The sequence below is a fragment of the Esox lucius genome, chromosome 5 (genome assembly GCF_011004845.1).
Source record: "Esox lucius isolate fEsoLuc1 chromosome 5, fEsoLuc1.pri, whole genome shotgun sequence".
NCBI lineage: Eukaryota > Metazoa > Chordata > Actinopteri > Esociformes > Esocidae > Esox > Esox lucius.
In genome coordinates this window covers 19820473-19838114 of record NC_047573.1, presented here as the reverse complement: position 1 = coordinate 19838114, position 17642 = coordinate 19820473, and the positions used below count along the sequence as shown (strand labels likewise).

General features: G+C 47.4%; 1 protein-coding gene across 10 annotated transcripts in view; it reads right to left on the bottom strand.

Annotated features, from left to right (window-relative positions):
- Positions 1 to 17642, bottom strand: part of sdk2b (sidekick cell adhesion molecule 2b) — a 298546-nt gene that overhangs the window by 35462 nt on the left and 245442 nt on the right. For all 10 annotated transcript variants that reach the window (XM_013133839.4, XM_013133840.4, XM_020046793.3 and 7 more), the window contains exons 9-27: positions 17385 to 17579; positions 15905 to 16021; positions 14545 to 14712; positions 14282 to 14384; positions 12980 to 13156; positions 12296 to 12432; positions 12023 to 12170; positions 10393 to 10533; positions 9441 to 9622; positions 8742 to 8857; positions 7182 to 7377; positions 6556 to 6654; positions 6051 to 6242; positions 3211 to 3332; positions 2591 to 2700; positions 2177 to 2327; positions 1782 to 2019; positions 396 to 511; positions 57 to 246 (exon numbers count right to left, since the gene is read on the bottom strand). In XM_013133839.4, coding sequence (XP_012989293.1) covers positions 57 to 246; positions 396 to 511; positions 1782 to 2019; positions 2177 to 2327; positions 2591 to 2700; positions 3211 to 3332; positions 6051 to 6242; positions 6556 to 6654; positions 7182 to 7377; positions 8742 to 8857; positions 9441 to 9622; positions 10393 to 10533; positions 12023 to 12170; positions 12296 to 12432; positions 12980 to 13156; positions 14282 to 14384; positions 14545 to 14712; positions 15905 to 16021; positions 17385 to 17579 — 2898 coding nt within the window. The remainder of the gene's footprint in view (positions 1 to 56; positions 247 to 395; positions 512 to 1781; positions 2020 to 2176; positions 2328 to 2590; positions 2701 to 3210; positions 3333 to 6050; positions 6243 to 6555; positions 6655 to 7181; positions 7378 to 8741; positions 8858 to 9440; positions 9623 to 10392; positions 10534 to 12022; positions 12171 to 12295; positions 12433 to 12979; positions 13157 to 14281; positions 14385 to 14544; positions 14713 to 15904; positions 16022 to 17384; positions 17580 to 17642) is intronic.

Genomic DNA, 17642 nt, shown 5'->3' with positions numbered 1-17642 from the left:
TCTTTCAAAGTTGTTGTACTTTTGGACTGGCAAATAGCAGGCAGCCCAGGGCATACCGTCATCCAGGGTCCTCTCCAGTATCGGTGGGGAGCTGGGCATGCCGTCTCCAATGCGCGTGAAGGCCAGGACCTGAATCTCATAGAGGACGTATTTCCCCAGCCCAGTCAACTGGACACTGTGGCTGGCATTCCCCTCTACTGTCCAGAACAGGACGGGTGAGTCTGAGTCTTTTTCTTTGTATACCACCTGGTGGGGGGAGAATGGGGGAGGAGAGGAGGAGGGGAGCAAGCGTGGAGTAGAGAGGGTAAAAGAAAAAGCCTCAAGTCACGGAACGTTTGGTTATAATGTAAAGTAGCCATGTTAAGGATATTGTGATAACTAACCACCTTACACACCTTGTAGCCCAGAATAAGTCCATTCCGGTCTGGTTGTGGTACCTCGAACCAGCGCACCAGGATACTGCTGGAGGTGGTGGCAAAGGCAGACACGTTGCTGGGCCCGCATGAAGGAACTGGACAGAGGAGAGAGCAAAGAAACAGAAAGAATCTTCTATGACCAAATGTGGAAATCCAGCCTGCCATGCATTCCTGTCTGTTCATAAGAATGTCGGTGTGTACCGTGTGTGTGTGTGTGCGCGCCCTTGCGTTTGTGTGTGTGTGGTGATAAAGATACACACTGGTGAAGCACTGTGGCCTAGTGTCTATGGTCTAAGCCAGGCGTGACTGAGGCCCAGTTCTAATAGGCCAGCTAGGCTTCGGCTCTTTCCTGGCACTCCTGCCTGCACAGAATACTCTGATTCCTAAGAAATTGCTAGAGTGAGTGGAAAATAGGAAAAACATGCAGTGGAATTCCACGTCCATGTGTTCCCAATTTCCTTCGCTACCTTCCGCTGCCTAAAGTCTGGTAACCACAGTGACTACACAACCGAAGGGAGACGGAAAGATATATAATTATCATCCCCCTTATCTGAATTAATTCTGTAAATTGTTACTACTTTGTCGTTATTACTTTAATATTAAGTATTATTATTTTTCCTGTTATTAACTATGTGTATCCTTACTGATAAGGCATGTGTCTACATGGATGCCCTGACAATGCCTGTGGGAACACTTTCCACAGCAATAACTTATTTGGGAGAGGGAGTAGATTGAGGATGAGAGAATGTGAGGCAGAGAGAGAGGGAAAGAAAGAAAGAGGGAGAAAGGGAGAGAAAAAAAAGAAAGAAAAGGAGAGATCAACAAAAAGAGAGAGCGAGAGAGAGAGAGAGGGAGTGAAGGAACGATTGTGGAGGAGCAGCGGGAAGGCAGACAGGTTGGTCTCCGTTTCATATGGCTTTGTGAGGCAGGAAGAATAAAACACCCCTGGCCTCCATAACGTAAGCGTGGGTAGATAAAAGAAGTCGTCGGCAGGATGTCTGGAAGCCATGCCCACACATGGCGGGTGCGTCTGAGAGTCAGGTACTGTCAACTGACTGGGTCTAATAACCTATAGAAGGCCTGAAACAAAAGCCTGAGCAGAGCCCCCGCGTCCTGTGATCAGGGAAACGGAAGCTAGTTTGAAGACAGTCTAGCCCCAAAATCCGCTAACATCTTGCCGACACACGACACAGCTAAGGGTGAGCAGTGTGGGCAGATGAGGCGGTTGCCGTACGGTTGGGAACAAGGTCCTTCCAACGGCATCCGAAATGCTACCCTATTCCCCACAGGCCCTGGTTAAGGCGTAGGGCTGTATTAAAGGAGATGCGGGAGTTGATCTGAGAGACGTGTGAAGTGGGACCTCACCAGACTCCCTGGTCCGCCCTCTGACGGGTTGACCCCAGGGCCCGGCGCCAATGCCGTTAAGGGCCTGAACTTTGACCTCGTACTCTGTCCACTCCTCCAGATCCTCAATGGTGAACTCCCTCTCCAGCCGGTCGGCGATCACATGAGTCAGCCCCCTGCCCTGCGAGCCGGTACGGAAGTACTGGACCCGGTATCCCACCAGCTCCGGGTTGCCGTTGTACTCCCACTCTGGAAGCGGCTGGTGGGGGGGAGGGGGGGGGGCAGACAGAGGAGAAGCGGGAGAGAGGGAGAGAAACGAAAATGCACTGAAAATGGAGAGATGACCGCGAGCGTGCGAGAGACACGCCGTCAAGCCTCGAAACAGTCGGGACGTGGCAGAGTCTGACGATGCCTACCACCCATCGGAGCCACAGGCTGGTCTCGCTGGCCGTGCGGAGGGTGACGTTGGCGGGGGACATGTCCGGAGGGGCCTGCAGGGTCTGGATCTTCCTGGACGGCTGGCTGGGGGGACTGGTGCCCACGATGTTGACCTGACGCATCCGGAACCTGCAGGGAGGAAACGAGAGACAAGCGGTCATGGGAGGGGTCCCCAGAAGGCCGGGGGCTGGTCAGCACGATTGTTTTATTGATTTGTTTCCCCGTTGGCTCCCGACAGAGCGGCAGCCACACTTCCTGGAGTCAACAGGAAACAGGAAAACATGGACATGGAGCTAACCTGGAGATGGTGTAGGGTTGAATTTCTGAATGGGTTGAGTAAGACCCGTAATAACAGCAGGACTGAAGTGTACCGGATGGATTTGGGACAGTACCTGTAGAAGGTGTATGGGTTGAGGCCTGGCACCTCCAGGGAGCGGGCATCAGGCTCGTTGGGCAACTGGTGTACTGTCACCCAGTCCTCACTATCTCCTATGACACTGACCTTCACACAACAACAACACACAACAGACCGCCGGATTGTTAGAGACTATTTCAGAGGTACTTTAGAGGTATTACAGAGGTATTACAGAGGTATTACAGAGGTATTACAGAGGTATAAGAGAGTATTTTAGAGGTATTACAGAGGTATTAGAGAGTATTTTAGAGGTATTACAGAAGTATTAGAGAGTATTTTAGAGGTATTACAGAGGTATAAGAGAGTATTTTAGAGGTATTACAGAGGTATTAGAGGTTTTTTTTAGAGGTATTACAGAGGTATTAGAGAGTATTTTAGAGGTATTACAGAGGTATAAGAGAGTATTTTGAGGTATTACAGAGGTATTAGAGGTTTTTTTTAGAGGTATTACAGAGGTATTAGAGAGTATTTTAAAGGTATTACAGAGGTATTTTAGAGGGTGCCCTTGAAACACCTGTGCAGAGAACAGTAACAGGGAGCAGTAACACACATTATGACAAAGATCAGCTCTTCTCTCTGGGTAAAAGGTATCCTTACCTGGGCCTCGACCTGCCAGCGAGAAATTGAGGTCTTTCCATCGTAGCCGGGTTTGAACTGGAGAGTTACAGATCGAGGACCGATGTTGGAGATGGCCAGGTTGGTTGGAGGTCCAGGCAGCTCTACAGAGGAGCGAGGAGAACAGATGTTAAAAAATTGGGATTGCACACCAGTGTTGTGTCCTTCAAACTCAGTGTTCATCCTTGTATCAATGACACTCTTCACTGTTGCCAGCCAACACTCAGGGGTTGCTTTAACACTGAACTGTGTAATGGCTAATTTGTATATTTCCCAGGGTGCCTACAGTTACCACCGATGACTGTACTTGTTAGTGACAGAGACATGGTTGTTGGATTCTTTCCCTTAGTGTTCAACAAGCCAGTACCTAAATTACTTTACTAATAAACCTATACAAAATATCAGGAATTTGTTGTATTATTGGCCTTGCACATGACATTCTTCTGGATTGCAAAGTGACTTATAATTTCTATTGGAATCCACTCAGTGTTACGCTACCCAGCCACTTCAATCTTCATTCACCCACAATGTGCATTAATGGCAGACAGAAAGGGCAAGCACATACTACCAATACCATTTAAACCAGAACAACTATTTCAATTCTAAATAAAAAGTATCAACAGCAATATTTAGTCAATAATGTCAGTTCTGTGTGTGCTTCAACTTGATTTAAAATATCCCTGTGTGACAGTGGACCCTTGTGGTCTAAAATGGATACTGCACTGGAGACGAGCCAATGCTTTTGAGTTATCTCGCTCACATGAAAGACCCACTTCACTCAAACTCTCAGGGGATTATAAAACAAAAACCTTTCAGATCAGGTAGCAGAACCAAATGGGAATCTAGTCAAAAGGCCTCACATAGAGACAGCCATATGAGTAGCAATTACATTTTCTCTCACCTTTTAGGGCATACGTTTGCAGGTGGTTCTGAAAATCTGAGTGGGGAAAAAAGCTGAATATGGCAAAGATTCACCCACATGAAGAGTAGCATTGCCATCATCATTGTGACTGATTATAATGGACAGACACTGTATGTCAAAGGGTATCGCGCCTCACAGTCGAGAACTGTGATGACAGAAAAGCAGAAAAGCAGACTGCACTGACAATGGCATATATGTGCTGGTTCCCTTCTCATCTAAAAAGCTGAAACCGACTGAATTTAAACAATGCCACTCTGCGTCAGGAAAAAATGCACATAAAGCATTATAATTTCGGACCGGTAACTAAAAACTGTAACGGATAACATACAGAAAGTATACTCACATCCGCATAAAAAAAGTAAGGATCCTTAGCTTACATGTTGAACCGAACTGGATGTGTCCCCGTAACCTTCAAAAGGTGTGCTCATTTGGCTTTTACTACGGAAAAGGCCTCTCACACAGGAACATTAAGATTGCTAGTTGACATTTTTTGTGGACACAGTATGGCTAACAACCAGGCAACAGTCACCTTTATTTAACAAATGTCCTAATGCCATAGCAACCCACCATTCATAGACACTTCACAGGAGGGCTTCACAGAACACCTAAAAAATGCACTAAGGCAGCACTAGTGTTACCAGGCTGAATCCTGAAAGACAACCTATCGCCAATAAGGTGCATCTAATTCAACCAGAGCGCTATGGATCCAAGGTCTTACCCACTTAGAATAAGGAGGCATTACGTAACAGTGTCTCAATATTATCAACATATAACGCATTTGATTGTTGCAGTCATTTTGTGGTGACCATCCACGCAACCGAAATTAAGCCCAGAGCTAAATCAATCCTAGACTGTACTATATAGGGACTATCTAGAATGGTGAAATCAGCGCCTTTGATTCATTAGAAGGATTGGTTATTTAGACAGAGTCATGGAGAGGGGGGGGGCACAGGCTGTAGGCGCAGCTCTAAAGCCTAATCCAGTAAAAGATTTAAAGTAATCAGTATTCTGGGAACCTTAATCACAGCTCTGTAGCGTTTTCACAGCAGCTTGTGATAGAATGGTTCTCTTTATTTGACAGCTCTGAAAAACATACTGTAGAATGGCTGGGGGAGACATCAGTGCTATTGTGACAGAGTACAGGTTTTGTATTTCTCTAAAACACTGTGGCGTGTATTTAAATCATTGTCATTATCAAATACAATCCCTTTTTGGTCTTACTTGAGGTCAATGTACAGTGAACATAATATATTTACACATACATACTTAATTATGTTCCACCCCCTGACCATTCACCATGACAAAAATGGCCCTGCAGCTGAACGGAGTTGCAAACCCTGGACTACAGGCCACGTATCTAGAATGGTAACATCAGCAGCTCTAAATCATTAGCATGACTGGTTATGCAGACAAAAGCACACAAACACACAGCAGGAAAAAAAGCAGGAGACCCAGGCTGGAGGCGTAGCGCTAAAGACTAATCCAGTAAAAGAGTTGAAGTAATCACCATTCTGGGAACCATAACCACAGCGCTGTACTGTATTCACAGCAGCCCATGATAGAGCGGCTCTTTTTATTTGACAGCTCTGAAAAACATACTGTAGAATGACTGGGGGAGACATTGGCGCTAAAGTGATTGAATGGGGGTATTGTACTGTAACGTGTGTTAATAGGAAGTCGTAACGTGGAATTACCCTAAACGCTCTTGAGGGGGTCATACCTCCAGTGTGGTTTCTGGGTGAAATAAATTCTAAACTCATTCTAATTGCTTTGCCCTAATGGACACCCCTGGACTGGCCTGGCCGCGTACAGTATGGACTCCAGACGTCCCCGGGCTGGGATCAATGATATAGGTGATGGGTTGGCTGGCGGGGGGGGGGGGGGGGGGGGGTTTACTGACCTGGAGGAACTCCTGATGAGATGGTGGAGGAGGACAGCTGTCCCTGACCCTTTGAGGTCATGCCGGCCACTTCGATTGTATATGTGGTGAGTGCGGTCAGTCCGGTGACCCGGTACTCCAAAGTCACATTGGGGAGGTAGTGGGTCACCCGTGTGTTTGTGCGGTTAAACTCCTCCCATGAGATACGATACCCTGGAACATAAGTCAACCACATAGAGATACTGTACTTGTAACAAAAACCAGCTGAAACCTAAACAGACAGGACACTGTGGGAGTGATGCCATGTCTTCCATTTCGACCTAATTTGTAATACCAAAACTAGCTCATATTTGGGTTTTAATACATTTATAGTACCACACAGAAAAATCTATTTATTTTTCTAGTACCACACAGAAAGAATTACATCATTCATTTGGTGTCCAAAATAGGAAAGATTACCTTTTAACCAAGGTAATCTCCCTAGCATGTAATGGTGTGGTCTCTAGCATGTATCGGTGTAGTGTACCTGTGAGGACACCATTCTTTTCACCAGGTTCTCTCCAGCTAACTTTAAGAGACGTGTCCAAGATCTCTGTGAAGCTCAGGTGACCCACTGCCCCGGGTGCTAGAGAGGAACAGTACCGTCATAACAGTGAGGAGAATTATCACACAATAGATCCCATAGATGTCAATGGCATTGACCACTACATTATATGTAATTTAATATATCAAATTGAATATATGATGTAACAGTGTTTATTAGATATAATTGCATTTCTTAAATATGTCTGCTCTTACATGGAACTTTGTGAAGTAATTACAGCTTGATAGCCGAAACAAATTATCAAAATGAGCCTTTTACATTTCAAATGACTTAATGACAGTCCAATGCCTAACAAAGTATGGCCAACCGAATCCTTTGATTATATGTCCAATTATGTGGGAATCTGTGCTGAAACCCAAATGTGGCCTTCGTAATGATGAGGACATATGCAGAACAAGGCTGTGCATGAATAATATATTTGACCCAATGGGCTTGTTTCACTGTGATTGGTCATGTCCATTCAACAGTGTGTGTGTGTGTTTGTGTGAGAGAGAGAGGGGGTCCATTTGTGTTATTGTGTGTGTATCGAGAGACTTAGTCAAACTCACTGTCTTCGTGTGTCCTCAAGCCTTTCGGGGGGCTGCGGGGTCCGTCCCCAGGCGTGGTGAAACACAACACGGAGGTGTAGTACTCCGTGAACTTCTTCAGCCCCGTCACGTAGCCCAGATGCACGCTGTCCTGGAAGTTAGGTCTCACCGTAACCACGGTGACCTCTTCTTCCTGACCTGGCTCCCATGCTAACAGCTAGCGAGAAGATTGGAACAGGGCGAGGGCAGAGAAAATAAATTAAAATGGAAGAAGTAATACTATAGGAGCAGGCCAGACGTTCACCCTCATAGTTCAGGACGGATGGGAACCAGACTGAACCAGTCAATACGTCAGGCTTCTATTCATCCTATATTCTCCCCACAACCTGTATTTAAATAGAACGGTAACTCTCCAAATCTAATCATTATCACATTTGGTTTAAACCGACTCTCCTCCCTCTCCTAAGCTGCTGAACTACTCTGGGGTACTATTTGGCATCATAACTGTCATATGAATGGCTAGCACCACTGAACGTGTTCTGCCACTGAAGTGAGCTCTGGAAGGCAATGCTGGAACGAGACCATGGAGAGAAAAAGAAAAAAAAAAAAGACTTTAGCTGGGGTATAAAAGGGTAATGTAGAGGGGTTTCACATACACATTAACTGAGCGTTAATGTACTGCTAGGCAAATTCACCGTTCCCATAATAAATACCCTTGGGCAATGTTAGGGGACTGTATCTAGCTTGGTTCCCGGGATGTAAGTAATGTTTGTCTCTGGGAAAGAGTGCGTGGAGCTAGCAAGCGGCTGAGTGTGCGTGTGAGCTGAATGTGGAATCAATGGATGTCCCCTATGACCTCTCTCTTCCCCCCGCCCCTCCCCAGCCTCCACCGTATACTCTCTGGAGGGATGGCCTTGCAGTCAGAGACAGACTTTAATAGTGAGTTTAATGGTGACCCCTGAGATGTCCTGCTAAGTCTGGCCGGAGTCATTCTCATTAATTCTCCTGGAAGAAATGCAGTGTCATCACATCACACAGCCTCACCACAGAATGGAGTTCTAACACGGTTGATTCGAAGCAGTGATTCTCCCTACATCTCATTCCAATCCTATCGAGTGCATCTCTAATGAGGGACTGCGTTAAAAAAAAAAAAAACATCCTCAACAGTGTGAGTCGGAGAGATGCGAACAGCAGACACCCAGATTCAGTCACAATGCTGCTTAAATACATGAAGATCTACGAAGGTCAGAGAAACAAGCGACTAATTGCATGCCGTCGTTCACAATAGTTAGAAACAGCGCAAACAGTATGTCTACCCGCGGTTTGTTTTTTGTCACTATGACCCTGAAGTATGTACCAGCCTCATACTAGTCTAAGGACCCGCCACAGGCCAGCGTTCCTTCCAGGCGGTGTGCTTCTACATGGAGCCGCTACGGAAACAGGCTCCAGCTCGATGGCTCCGACGGAGCTACTAGCAGCTCGATCACCATCGATCCCTCGGCTCACCCTTAGCGACAGGGCGCAGCGTCGTCGACCTTGCAAGCCGTAGCCTGTCACCTGGTAGATGGTACCGCCGCTCACCTTGTATCCCTGGTTGATCCCGTTGATGAACTGAGGATTGGGGGCGGTCCAAGAGATACGAATGGTGGTGGAGTTCACAGCCTCCGCCTGAACGTTACCGGGGGCGACGGTAGGTACTGAAGGAGAGTAAAACACATTAAAATGGAGCAGTGTGACAGGAATGCAGAGAACCAAATAAAATGACAAAACACCTTTCAATCGGACAACCTTGGCTGAGAGAATGTGCAGTAACTGTTTACTGGCCTATGCTTTCTCCCAGACACCGTTTTTACAGGTCAGATATTAACAGCCTTGCTGCTTTTATTTTACAACAAAAATAGTAATCTACTGCTAAGGTGGTGTAAGGTCATTTACAGTATTTCGTAGGAACGCATAGTTGTAATCCCAAAGCAATCAATGTTATCAGTAAGACGTCGGTACCAGGCACAGGTGCCCACTCAAGGTTTTTGTGCCAGAGTAGTACTGATTGCCCTGCCATTTACATTATTAATCTAGTGATATACATCTCTATTGAACATCATATATTATCCGAAATATGTATGGTTAGGCCGGCCGACTTGACAAGTTCTTGGTGTAAAATCTTGCCCATCCCCTTTCTGTGTAATTTGATAATACTGTATATCTGACTCTATATGAGACCCTAACATTAACTGTTTACTTGATGGACAACCAAACGAGCCAATGTCCTGAGCACCTCACCTCCCTGCAGTGTCCACTCAGTGACTTTGTGGCTGAAGGTTCCTAGCCCCGCCCCGTTGTAAGCTGCCACCTCAATTTCATAGTTGGTCCAGATGATGAGGTCTTCCAGCAGAAGGTTGGTCACATCAGGTTTGGAGATGTTTTTGCTCTGGTAGTCTACGGGAAGACCTGTCAATCGGTACCTAAGAAACAGCACAGGCTAATCTGAGTCCATTGTAGCTGCCTGGCTAAACATGATGCAGAACATTTAGCACAAACTGATTCTGGGAGAAAAGAATACTGTAATTTCTGTATACATTATACTTAATACGTGTACATTTAATGGCCTCCTCTATTTGCCTTCATGGCACATCTATGCATTGCTCATCTGTATGTCACATCTGTAACATACATTATACTTAATACTTTTTCTGCCCTCTTCTATTTGCACTTCTGGTTAGACACTAACTGCATTTTGTTGTACTGTAGTTGTACTTGTTCAATGACAATAAAGTTGAATCTAATCTAATCATGGTACCTGCGACACACAACAGCCTAGCGTTGAGAGACCAGCGTCCTGTCTAGAGGATCAAGGTGTCTCACAGAACAAAACAGCAGATTGGCTTCTGCACCGATTAGCTGTTCTGGCTCTTGCAAGTTTACTTAACACATAGTACTGAGTTACCTGAGACACAGCGCCAGAGCGTGGTCTGACCAGGAGCTAAAGTACATTTTATCGACAGCAGGGGGAGACAGAGCACTAGTCAGCACTTCAGAGAAAGAAAGTAATTATTGCAACATTGTCTCTAACCCTATCAGACTGGAATATCTACTCATTTGGCTCCACAGAACGGTATTACTGAGTGTTACTGAGTGTGTCCTTGTTGATTGGCCACTGGAAGGGCACAGCAGAGGGACTACACATTAAACCCAGAGAAGGTATCAAACCCAGCGTTGGTTCCGAACTTCTCACCGGACGCTGTAGCCTCTGAGGACCCCGTTCTGGTGACTCTCCGGTGGGGGCTGCCACTGGATCATAATGGACTGGTTGGTCCGGCCACTGGCGATAACGTTCTGGGGGGGGGCACTGGGAGGCTCCTCTGGTAGGGACACCCTGCGAGGTGGGCAGAGACGAGGAGACAAAAGCAGACGAGAGGGAATGACAGAAAGCAAGAAGGAAAGAACGAATGAGAGAGCGAGGGGATCGAGAGGGTTGAAAGCAAGAAGGAAAGACAAAGAAGAAAAGAGAGAGGTGGAGGGTTGAGAGAAAGAGAGAAGGACAGAAAGAGAGGAGAGAAAGTGAGAAAGGGTGAAAGAGGAAAGTTCAAATAGGAGAAAAAGAGAAGAAAAGGGCAGAAAGGAAGGACGGAGAGGGACTGTTTATCTGTCTGACGTGGATGGCCAGGTCTCATCTGACCATGAAGTGTGTTGATTTATCTGTCGAGTGAATCTATCACTTCTTCTTTCAAAGCAGTTAAAGACCTTGTTTTGTTGTCCATGCTATCTCCAGTGTCTAGGTACAAAACCATCAACTAGCTTTGATGCCTTGACTAAAACATTATCCTACAGCTAATGATGGAGACATTGAAGGGGAGGTAAAAAGTTAGTACCACAGGCCATTGCCACACACCACAGTGAACCCATCGCTTGACGCTCAATCAGTTCATTCCAGCCCAATATACTATAGTATATTCTTATCTTGTCAAAACCAAAGAGCCCAGAGAGACACATAACGCTTCTGAAGCGAGGAAGAGTTGAGATGAATTGTGGCGCTTTAGCATCAAACGGAAGCATAAAACGCTGTGCGTGGACCCCCGTGGCTCTCCTCTCAGCTGGAGATGGCCGGGGATCCGACAGCTCACATTTCAGCCGGCGTGACGAGCTAGCCGCTAAGGGAAGGTTGATCCATAAAGGGCCCCTATTTTCTAAGTAGTGCCCTACTTTTGACCAGAACACTAGGGGCCCTGGTCTGAAAGAAGCGCACTGTGGATATGAAACAGTGTGCCATTTGGATATGATTTTGATGCAAAGGATTGATGAGGGATTGGGAACACAACACACCCTGTAAGGTATGAGACGGGACTAAGGCAAACGAAGCCCACCTGATCTCCTCTCTCTCCTGGGACCCCTCCCCCCAAATCCCGCTGGTGGTGTGTCTGCCTGTCTCGGCTTAGATACTGATCCTCCAGCAGATAAAGACACATCCATTCACGTTTAACAATCCTTGTGGGGACACCAAACATTACTCTCGTTTAAAATTCTATTTACCTAACCTCGGACCCTATGTCTGAACTCAACCTAACACTAAGCCGAAAATTGCCTTTTTCCTCATGGGGACCGGAGCAATGTCCCCACGAGGTAACATCCTTGATTTAAAATCCTTGCAGGGATATATGACATGCACATACACACACACACACAGACACACACAGGCCAGTGTGTACCGAGACAGAATTACACACTGCTTGTTTGGATGAGGCTGTTATCATGAGATGGCCGGGATAAGGAGCTTTGGAGGGAAGGAGGGCGCTGAGAGAACCATGCTGAACCTTGCTTACTCACAAACCCACCCACACGCTTGTTCATTCACTCCCCCCACTCACCGTTCCGTCTCCTTGCTGAACTGGCCTTTTCCCACGTCGTTGACGGCACACAGGCGGAACTGGTAGGAACGGGCCGGGATGAGCCCACTGACCGTCACCGCCATGGACTCGGGCTCTATGTTGGCCAGGAGGATGGCCCAGGGAGCGTCTGGGACGGAGACAGAGATCAGACACGGAACATGTCATCCACGGAGGGCAGCTTGGCATCCTCCCTCTCTCAGACCCTGGCGGAGTCTCATCCCCCCCCCCCCGAGTCCCGCCGAGGTCACTCACTGTTCTCCGACACCTCCAGGATGTAGCGAATCAGGGGGCTGTTTCCATCGAAGGGCTTGGCCCAGGTCAGGTTGATGGCCCTCTTCTCGGAGGAACTCAGCAGGGCCGCGGGGTTCTCTGGAGCGTGGGGCAGCTGCCTGTGGAGGTGGGGAGGGGTCAGAGAGCTCATCAGACACATGGGGAGACAGACAAACCAAATGTCACAAGAACCAAAAAACAAAAAAAGGCCTCAAGGTCAATCATTCTAAGAACCTAGGAGAACGGACAGAAGAAGGAGATAGACAGGAGTGAGGCGAGACAGGTGACCGAGCGGATAGGGGTGAGACAGCTGTCAGACGGGAGACGGTCTTCAAAGTTGACTGTCCTCTGAGGCACCATCGGGAGAGAGTGGTGTGCGGATGTACGTGGAGAATGAGTCAGAGCAGGCACGCGGCGGAGAGGTGCGATACAGACGCGGTATCTTTATAAAAACAGGTGCCGATACCAAAGGAGAGGACAGAAGCGACTACGCGTGCAAGTGTTGAAGGGGGAACAAGAAATGAAATGAAAAGACAGAGCGGAAACACAACATTGTGGCGAGGACAATGGCAGAAGCTGAGTCGAGGGAAAGGCGGGTCTTGTTCACGACAGGACTGGGGGAAAAAGGTGACAGACATTAAGGAGCGCCGCGGGCGGGGCTGTCACCTGACTCTCAGGTGGGCGCTGCGCGAGTCGTTGCCCCCTACAGAGGTGACCCTGCAAGTGTAGGTCCCGATGTCGCCGGACCACGTCTGGGAGATGTGGAGGGTACCGTCGGGATCCAGGCGGAGGCGAGGGATGGCCTGGGCGTTGATGACCACGCCCTCCTTCTCCCAGACATACCTAGAGGAAGACACGGTTAATCAACGGTCACTCGGTACGGAGGAAAACAAAGAAAAGGTCAGAAAGGTCATATAGCACCACAAAAAGGGCTTCTGCATAATGTTACACACCTTGTTGGGAGTACAGAGTACCTTATGTGGGATGTTCTTTAAATAACCTTTATTGATACTTACTGCAAACAGACTTATATTCTCAATATTAAAGGTCCTTCGAAGAACATTTTCCAGAATTCAACAGCTTCTTAATCCATGTCCATATTAAATGGAGAAAGTTCAACCAGCGTGATTATTGTGCTAATTGAACATAGTGAGCATGGTATATATTATGTATGACACTCGGTGCATTCTAATTAAAATATTTCACATAGGTCTTCAATATATCTGACCTAAGCAGCATGTCTACCGTGTATGTTTTTATTTTTCATCAGTTTTCAAAACCACAGAGTTTTCAACGCTTGTCAGAAGGCTGGGAGACCCGGGCAGGACCCATCTCTTGCCCACTGGTGCCTGCCCACTGGGCCGACCTGGGATAATCGCCCAGGGATAATCAGGTTGCCTTTCTGTCAGGAACATACACTCGCAAGTGCATCTAATGGCCACCGTGTGTGTCTATATCAGAAAGATCAGGACATCCTTTGACTGTTTCCTCTTCATTAACAGCCAAGTCAAGAACTATTAGAGGCTCATTTAATCTCTCCCACTTTATCACGGCGGCCAAGCAGCTCAGCAGGGCGTCGGGCGGAACAACCCCAGAAACGAGCGTATCAACGGACTGATTTGAAAACACCACAAATTAGCTGCTCACGCACACACACACACACACACAGACCCGCACAAACGCGCACACACACACACACACACGTGCACACGCACAAGCACACACAAGCATCCAACTATACAAAGAGACTGAGCTGAATATTGAGATCAATTGAACTACCCCTACTGGCTCAGAAGCTTTGGGCCACCTCCAGGGCAAGGTTTTTACTGTTGTGCTGATGCCGGAGTACTGATACAGAGTCGGTACGTGTGTTGCTTCTTGACTGGTGTGTGTGTGTGTGTGTGTGTGTGTGTGTACAAGGTGTCTGCGTGTAAGTAAATAGGGCACGCCTTGTGTGCGCTCTCCTACCTGACAGTGACACTGGGGTCGTGGGTCACTCCACAGGTCATTGTTGCCTTGGTGCCTTTGATAACGCTCTGGTCCTGGGGGGGGGCGTTGATACGGGTTCGGGCTGCGGGGGAGGGAAACACGGGATGTCAGAACAGCGGGCGGGAAGGGGGGAGGAGTCAGCAGAGAGATTTCTCCATCAGCGTCAACTCCGCGACGGTCTGCCGAGGTGCAACACCGAACCTGCGGGATGCCCATTCGCCCCGGCCTGCCAACGCACTCACCCCACACCACCAGGTCGGCGGCGGCCTCGTCGATGCCCCGGGAGTTGCTGGCCATGCAGGTGTAGGTGCCGGCGTCTGAGATGTGGGAGGGGGAGATGAGCAGGCTTCCGGACTCCAGAAGGGTGAACCTGGGCAGCTGAACAGAACCACTGGCCAGGACACGCTCACCTGGGCACAGGGGGAGAGAGTTAGAAGAAAAACACAATAAGCCTAACAACCGGGGGTGTTTACTGGCACCAGCCAGTTACACACAGCTCACTGAGGACAGTTACACACAGCTCACTGAGGACAGTTGCACACAGCTCACTGAGGACAGTTACACACAGCTCACTGAGGACAGTTACACACAGCTCACTGAGGACAGTTACACACAGCTCACTGAGGACAGTTACACACAGCTCACTGAGGACAGTTGCACACAGCTCACTGAGGACAGTTGCACACAGCTCACTGAGGACAGTTACACACAGCTCACTGAGGACAGCTCCACACAGCTCACTGAGGACAGTTACACACAGCTCACTGAGGACAGCTCCACACAGCTCACTGAGGACAGTTACACACAGCTCACTGAGGACAGTTACACACAGCTCACTGAGGACAGTTACACACAGCTCACTGAGGACAGCTCCACACAGCTCACTGAGGACAGTTACACACAGCTCACTGAGGACAGTTACACACAGCTCACTGAGGACAGTTACACACAGCTCACTGAGGACAGGCCTACATAACTTCCTAATTCACTTCAGATTGATAATTATTCTATGTAACTGTTTGACCAATGTAAAGTGCGGTTTTGAATGACGGAAAGCTTGCAAACTTCAGATCAAAAGGTGCTAACATTTGAAGACGGACTGCCTAGTGATGAAAAACTGAAAATCTCATGAGGAATGACCCTGTGGTTTTTGGCTACAGTGGTGTTATGTCATGGAATTGCGATCAGTTATGTAGAATACTATCTTTCTGTGGCGGCACAGACATTGATTCTGCTTTGATCAAACTTCATTAACAAAAGCACCTTTGTCCCTCTATTCATCACGGTGCGGCCCAAAAAGGATTCTGCGTTAAAAGCGGAGGACTTGACACATGCTCATTAACACTCTAATCTTCAGTCGAGAAGATCTGCAACCACAGCCTCAGCCTGGCGAGTGAGTCGAATGACCCACTCGCATCACTCTGCTACAGCGGTGCCACGGGAGATGGCGTGAGCTTGTCCTTTCTGTGTAATCGAGTTGTGCCACGATTGGACGGTTAAACATTGTTGATACATAATGGAGAAACCCAGACTTGCGGTTAACAACGTCTGATGTGGTGTGCCTGTGGCCGAGTGTTGGAGAGCTTCGGTGGTAAGTCTGACCTTTCTGCCAGGTGATGGCCGGTCTTGGAGCTCCGGATGTTTCGCAGTGGAGGATGACTGACATGCCATCGATCACAGTGCTGTCGGATGGTCCAGCTGTAATGTTAGGGGCAATGCCTATAGGGAAACACACACATGGGAGAGAGAGAGAGAGAGGGAGGGAGAGAGAGAGAGGGAGAGAGAGAGAGAGGGAGAGAGAGCGAGGGAGGAGTTAGAGAACACAGACATATGCACGTTCTGAACACCTGAACACATGCTGATGAGAGAGAAGACAGTGTTGGTTTTAGATTAGGTGTTGATAAAAGAAAACAGAAAAACACCCACAAAAACACACAGGAACACACAGAAAGACACACAGGAACACACAGAAAGACACAGGTGATGGGAAGCAGCATGCAAGTCGATAATTACTGAACGGGACCCGAAGAAGTCGTTTTCAGTAGATACTCACCTTCAAACCCATTTAGACAAGTAATGAGTGTGTTGGCGACAGATCATTTTCTAGAGAATCTCAGCGGCTAGCTGTCTTTGTAGCAACAACACTCCCAGTATTCGGTTTTTAATCACTTCTTGGACAACACCAGGAACACCAGAGTTGAGTCACAGGTTTGAATTACCACCGGGCCCACAAAAACTAGGCAGGCTCAGTGTTTCAATAAGTATAGGATTTCTGCATTGAAAAAGTTATCAACATTTAGCAATTAAAAAAAAAAGTATCTGGTGTTTTTTGTTTTGTTCTACCGACCATTTGAGAACTAGCCCCAAAGCGATAAAAAATGCATACTGTAACACAGCAGTAGGCAGCCTCACTGCCAAAGCTGCCTCCATAACACTCATCACCCCAAAGAGAAGCAGAGAACGGAGGAAAATGGATAAAGACAGGGTGACAAAGCCGTCTCCCCCACTCACAACAGGCAACTAACCACAGTCTTAAAAGATGACAACATGCCACTTATTGAACTGACAGGAAGAAAGGAGAACAGGAAGGAAAAGACAAAAATATTTTTTCATGGTTACGTTGCACTCATCAGAGCAGGAGAAATGTAGACAGATTGATGCAAAAAAATGAGGGGATGAGTAAAACATTGTAGACCGTAAACTACAGTAGACAATAACTCAGAACACTACAGATGTACGACCTTCATTTGAACTTTCAGCCACATATCAACCTTTGTACTAGGCAGGAAATTCTACATTTAGTGTATTTAAGGACAGAAAAGGCATCTGAAGTTTTCGATTTCCACTATGAAATTTCAAAGTTATTCTTGCTTTACAAAAATTGTATCAACCTGTACCAAAATATCCATTCATTTAAATCCACTTACTACCTCACATGCTTTTTTAGGATCATTTTCCCTCTGCAGAAAAGGGTCTCGAATTGAGATCATACATCTGTAACTAAAAGGCTCTCGAATTGAGATCATACATCTGTAACTAAAAGGCTCTCGGATATAGTAAAGTGAACCGACGGAATACTCACTGGTGACTGCCAGATAAGTGTTGGTCTGCACCTCTCCAGCCACGTTACGGGCGAAACACTGGAACATCCCTGTGTCGTCAGGCAGAAGACCGTTGACTTGTAAACTGCCCCCCACTAATACCCTGTACCTGGGGGTCTTTACAGGGCTGATGGGCACCGCATCCTTGTACCACACAATATCTGGCTGAGGTACACCTGCAAAAGGGAGAGATGTAGCTGGGAAAATAGCCATGCACATAAACATACACACGAACGCAC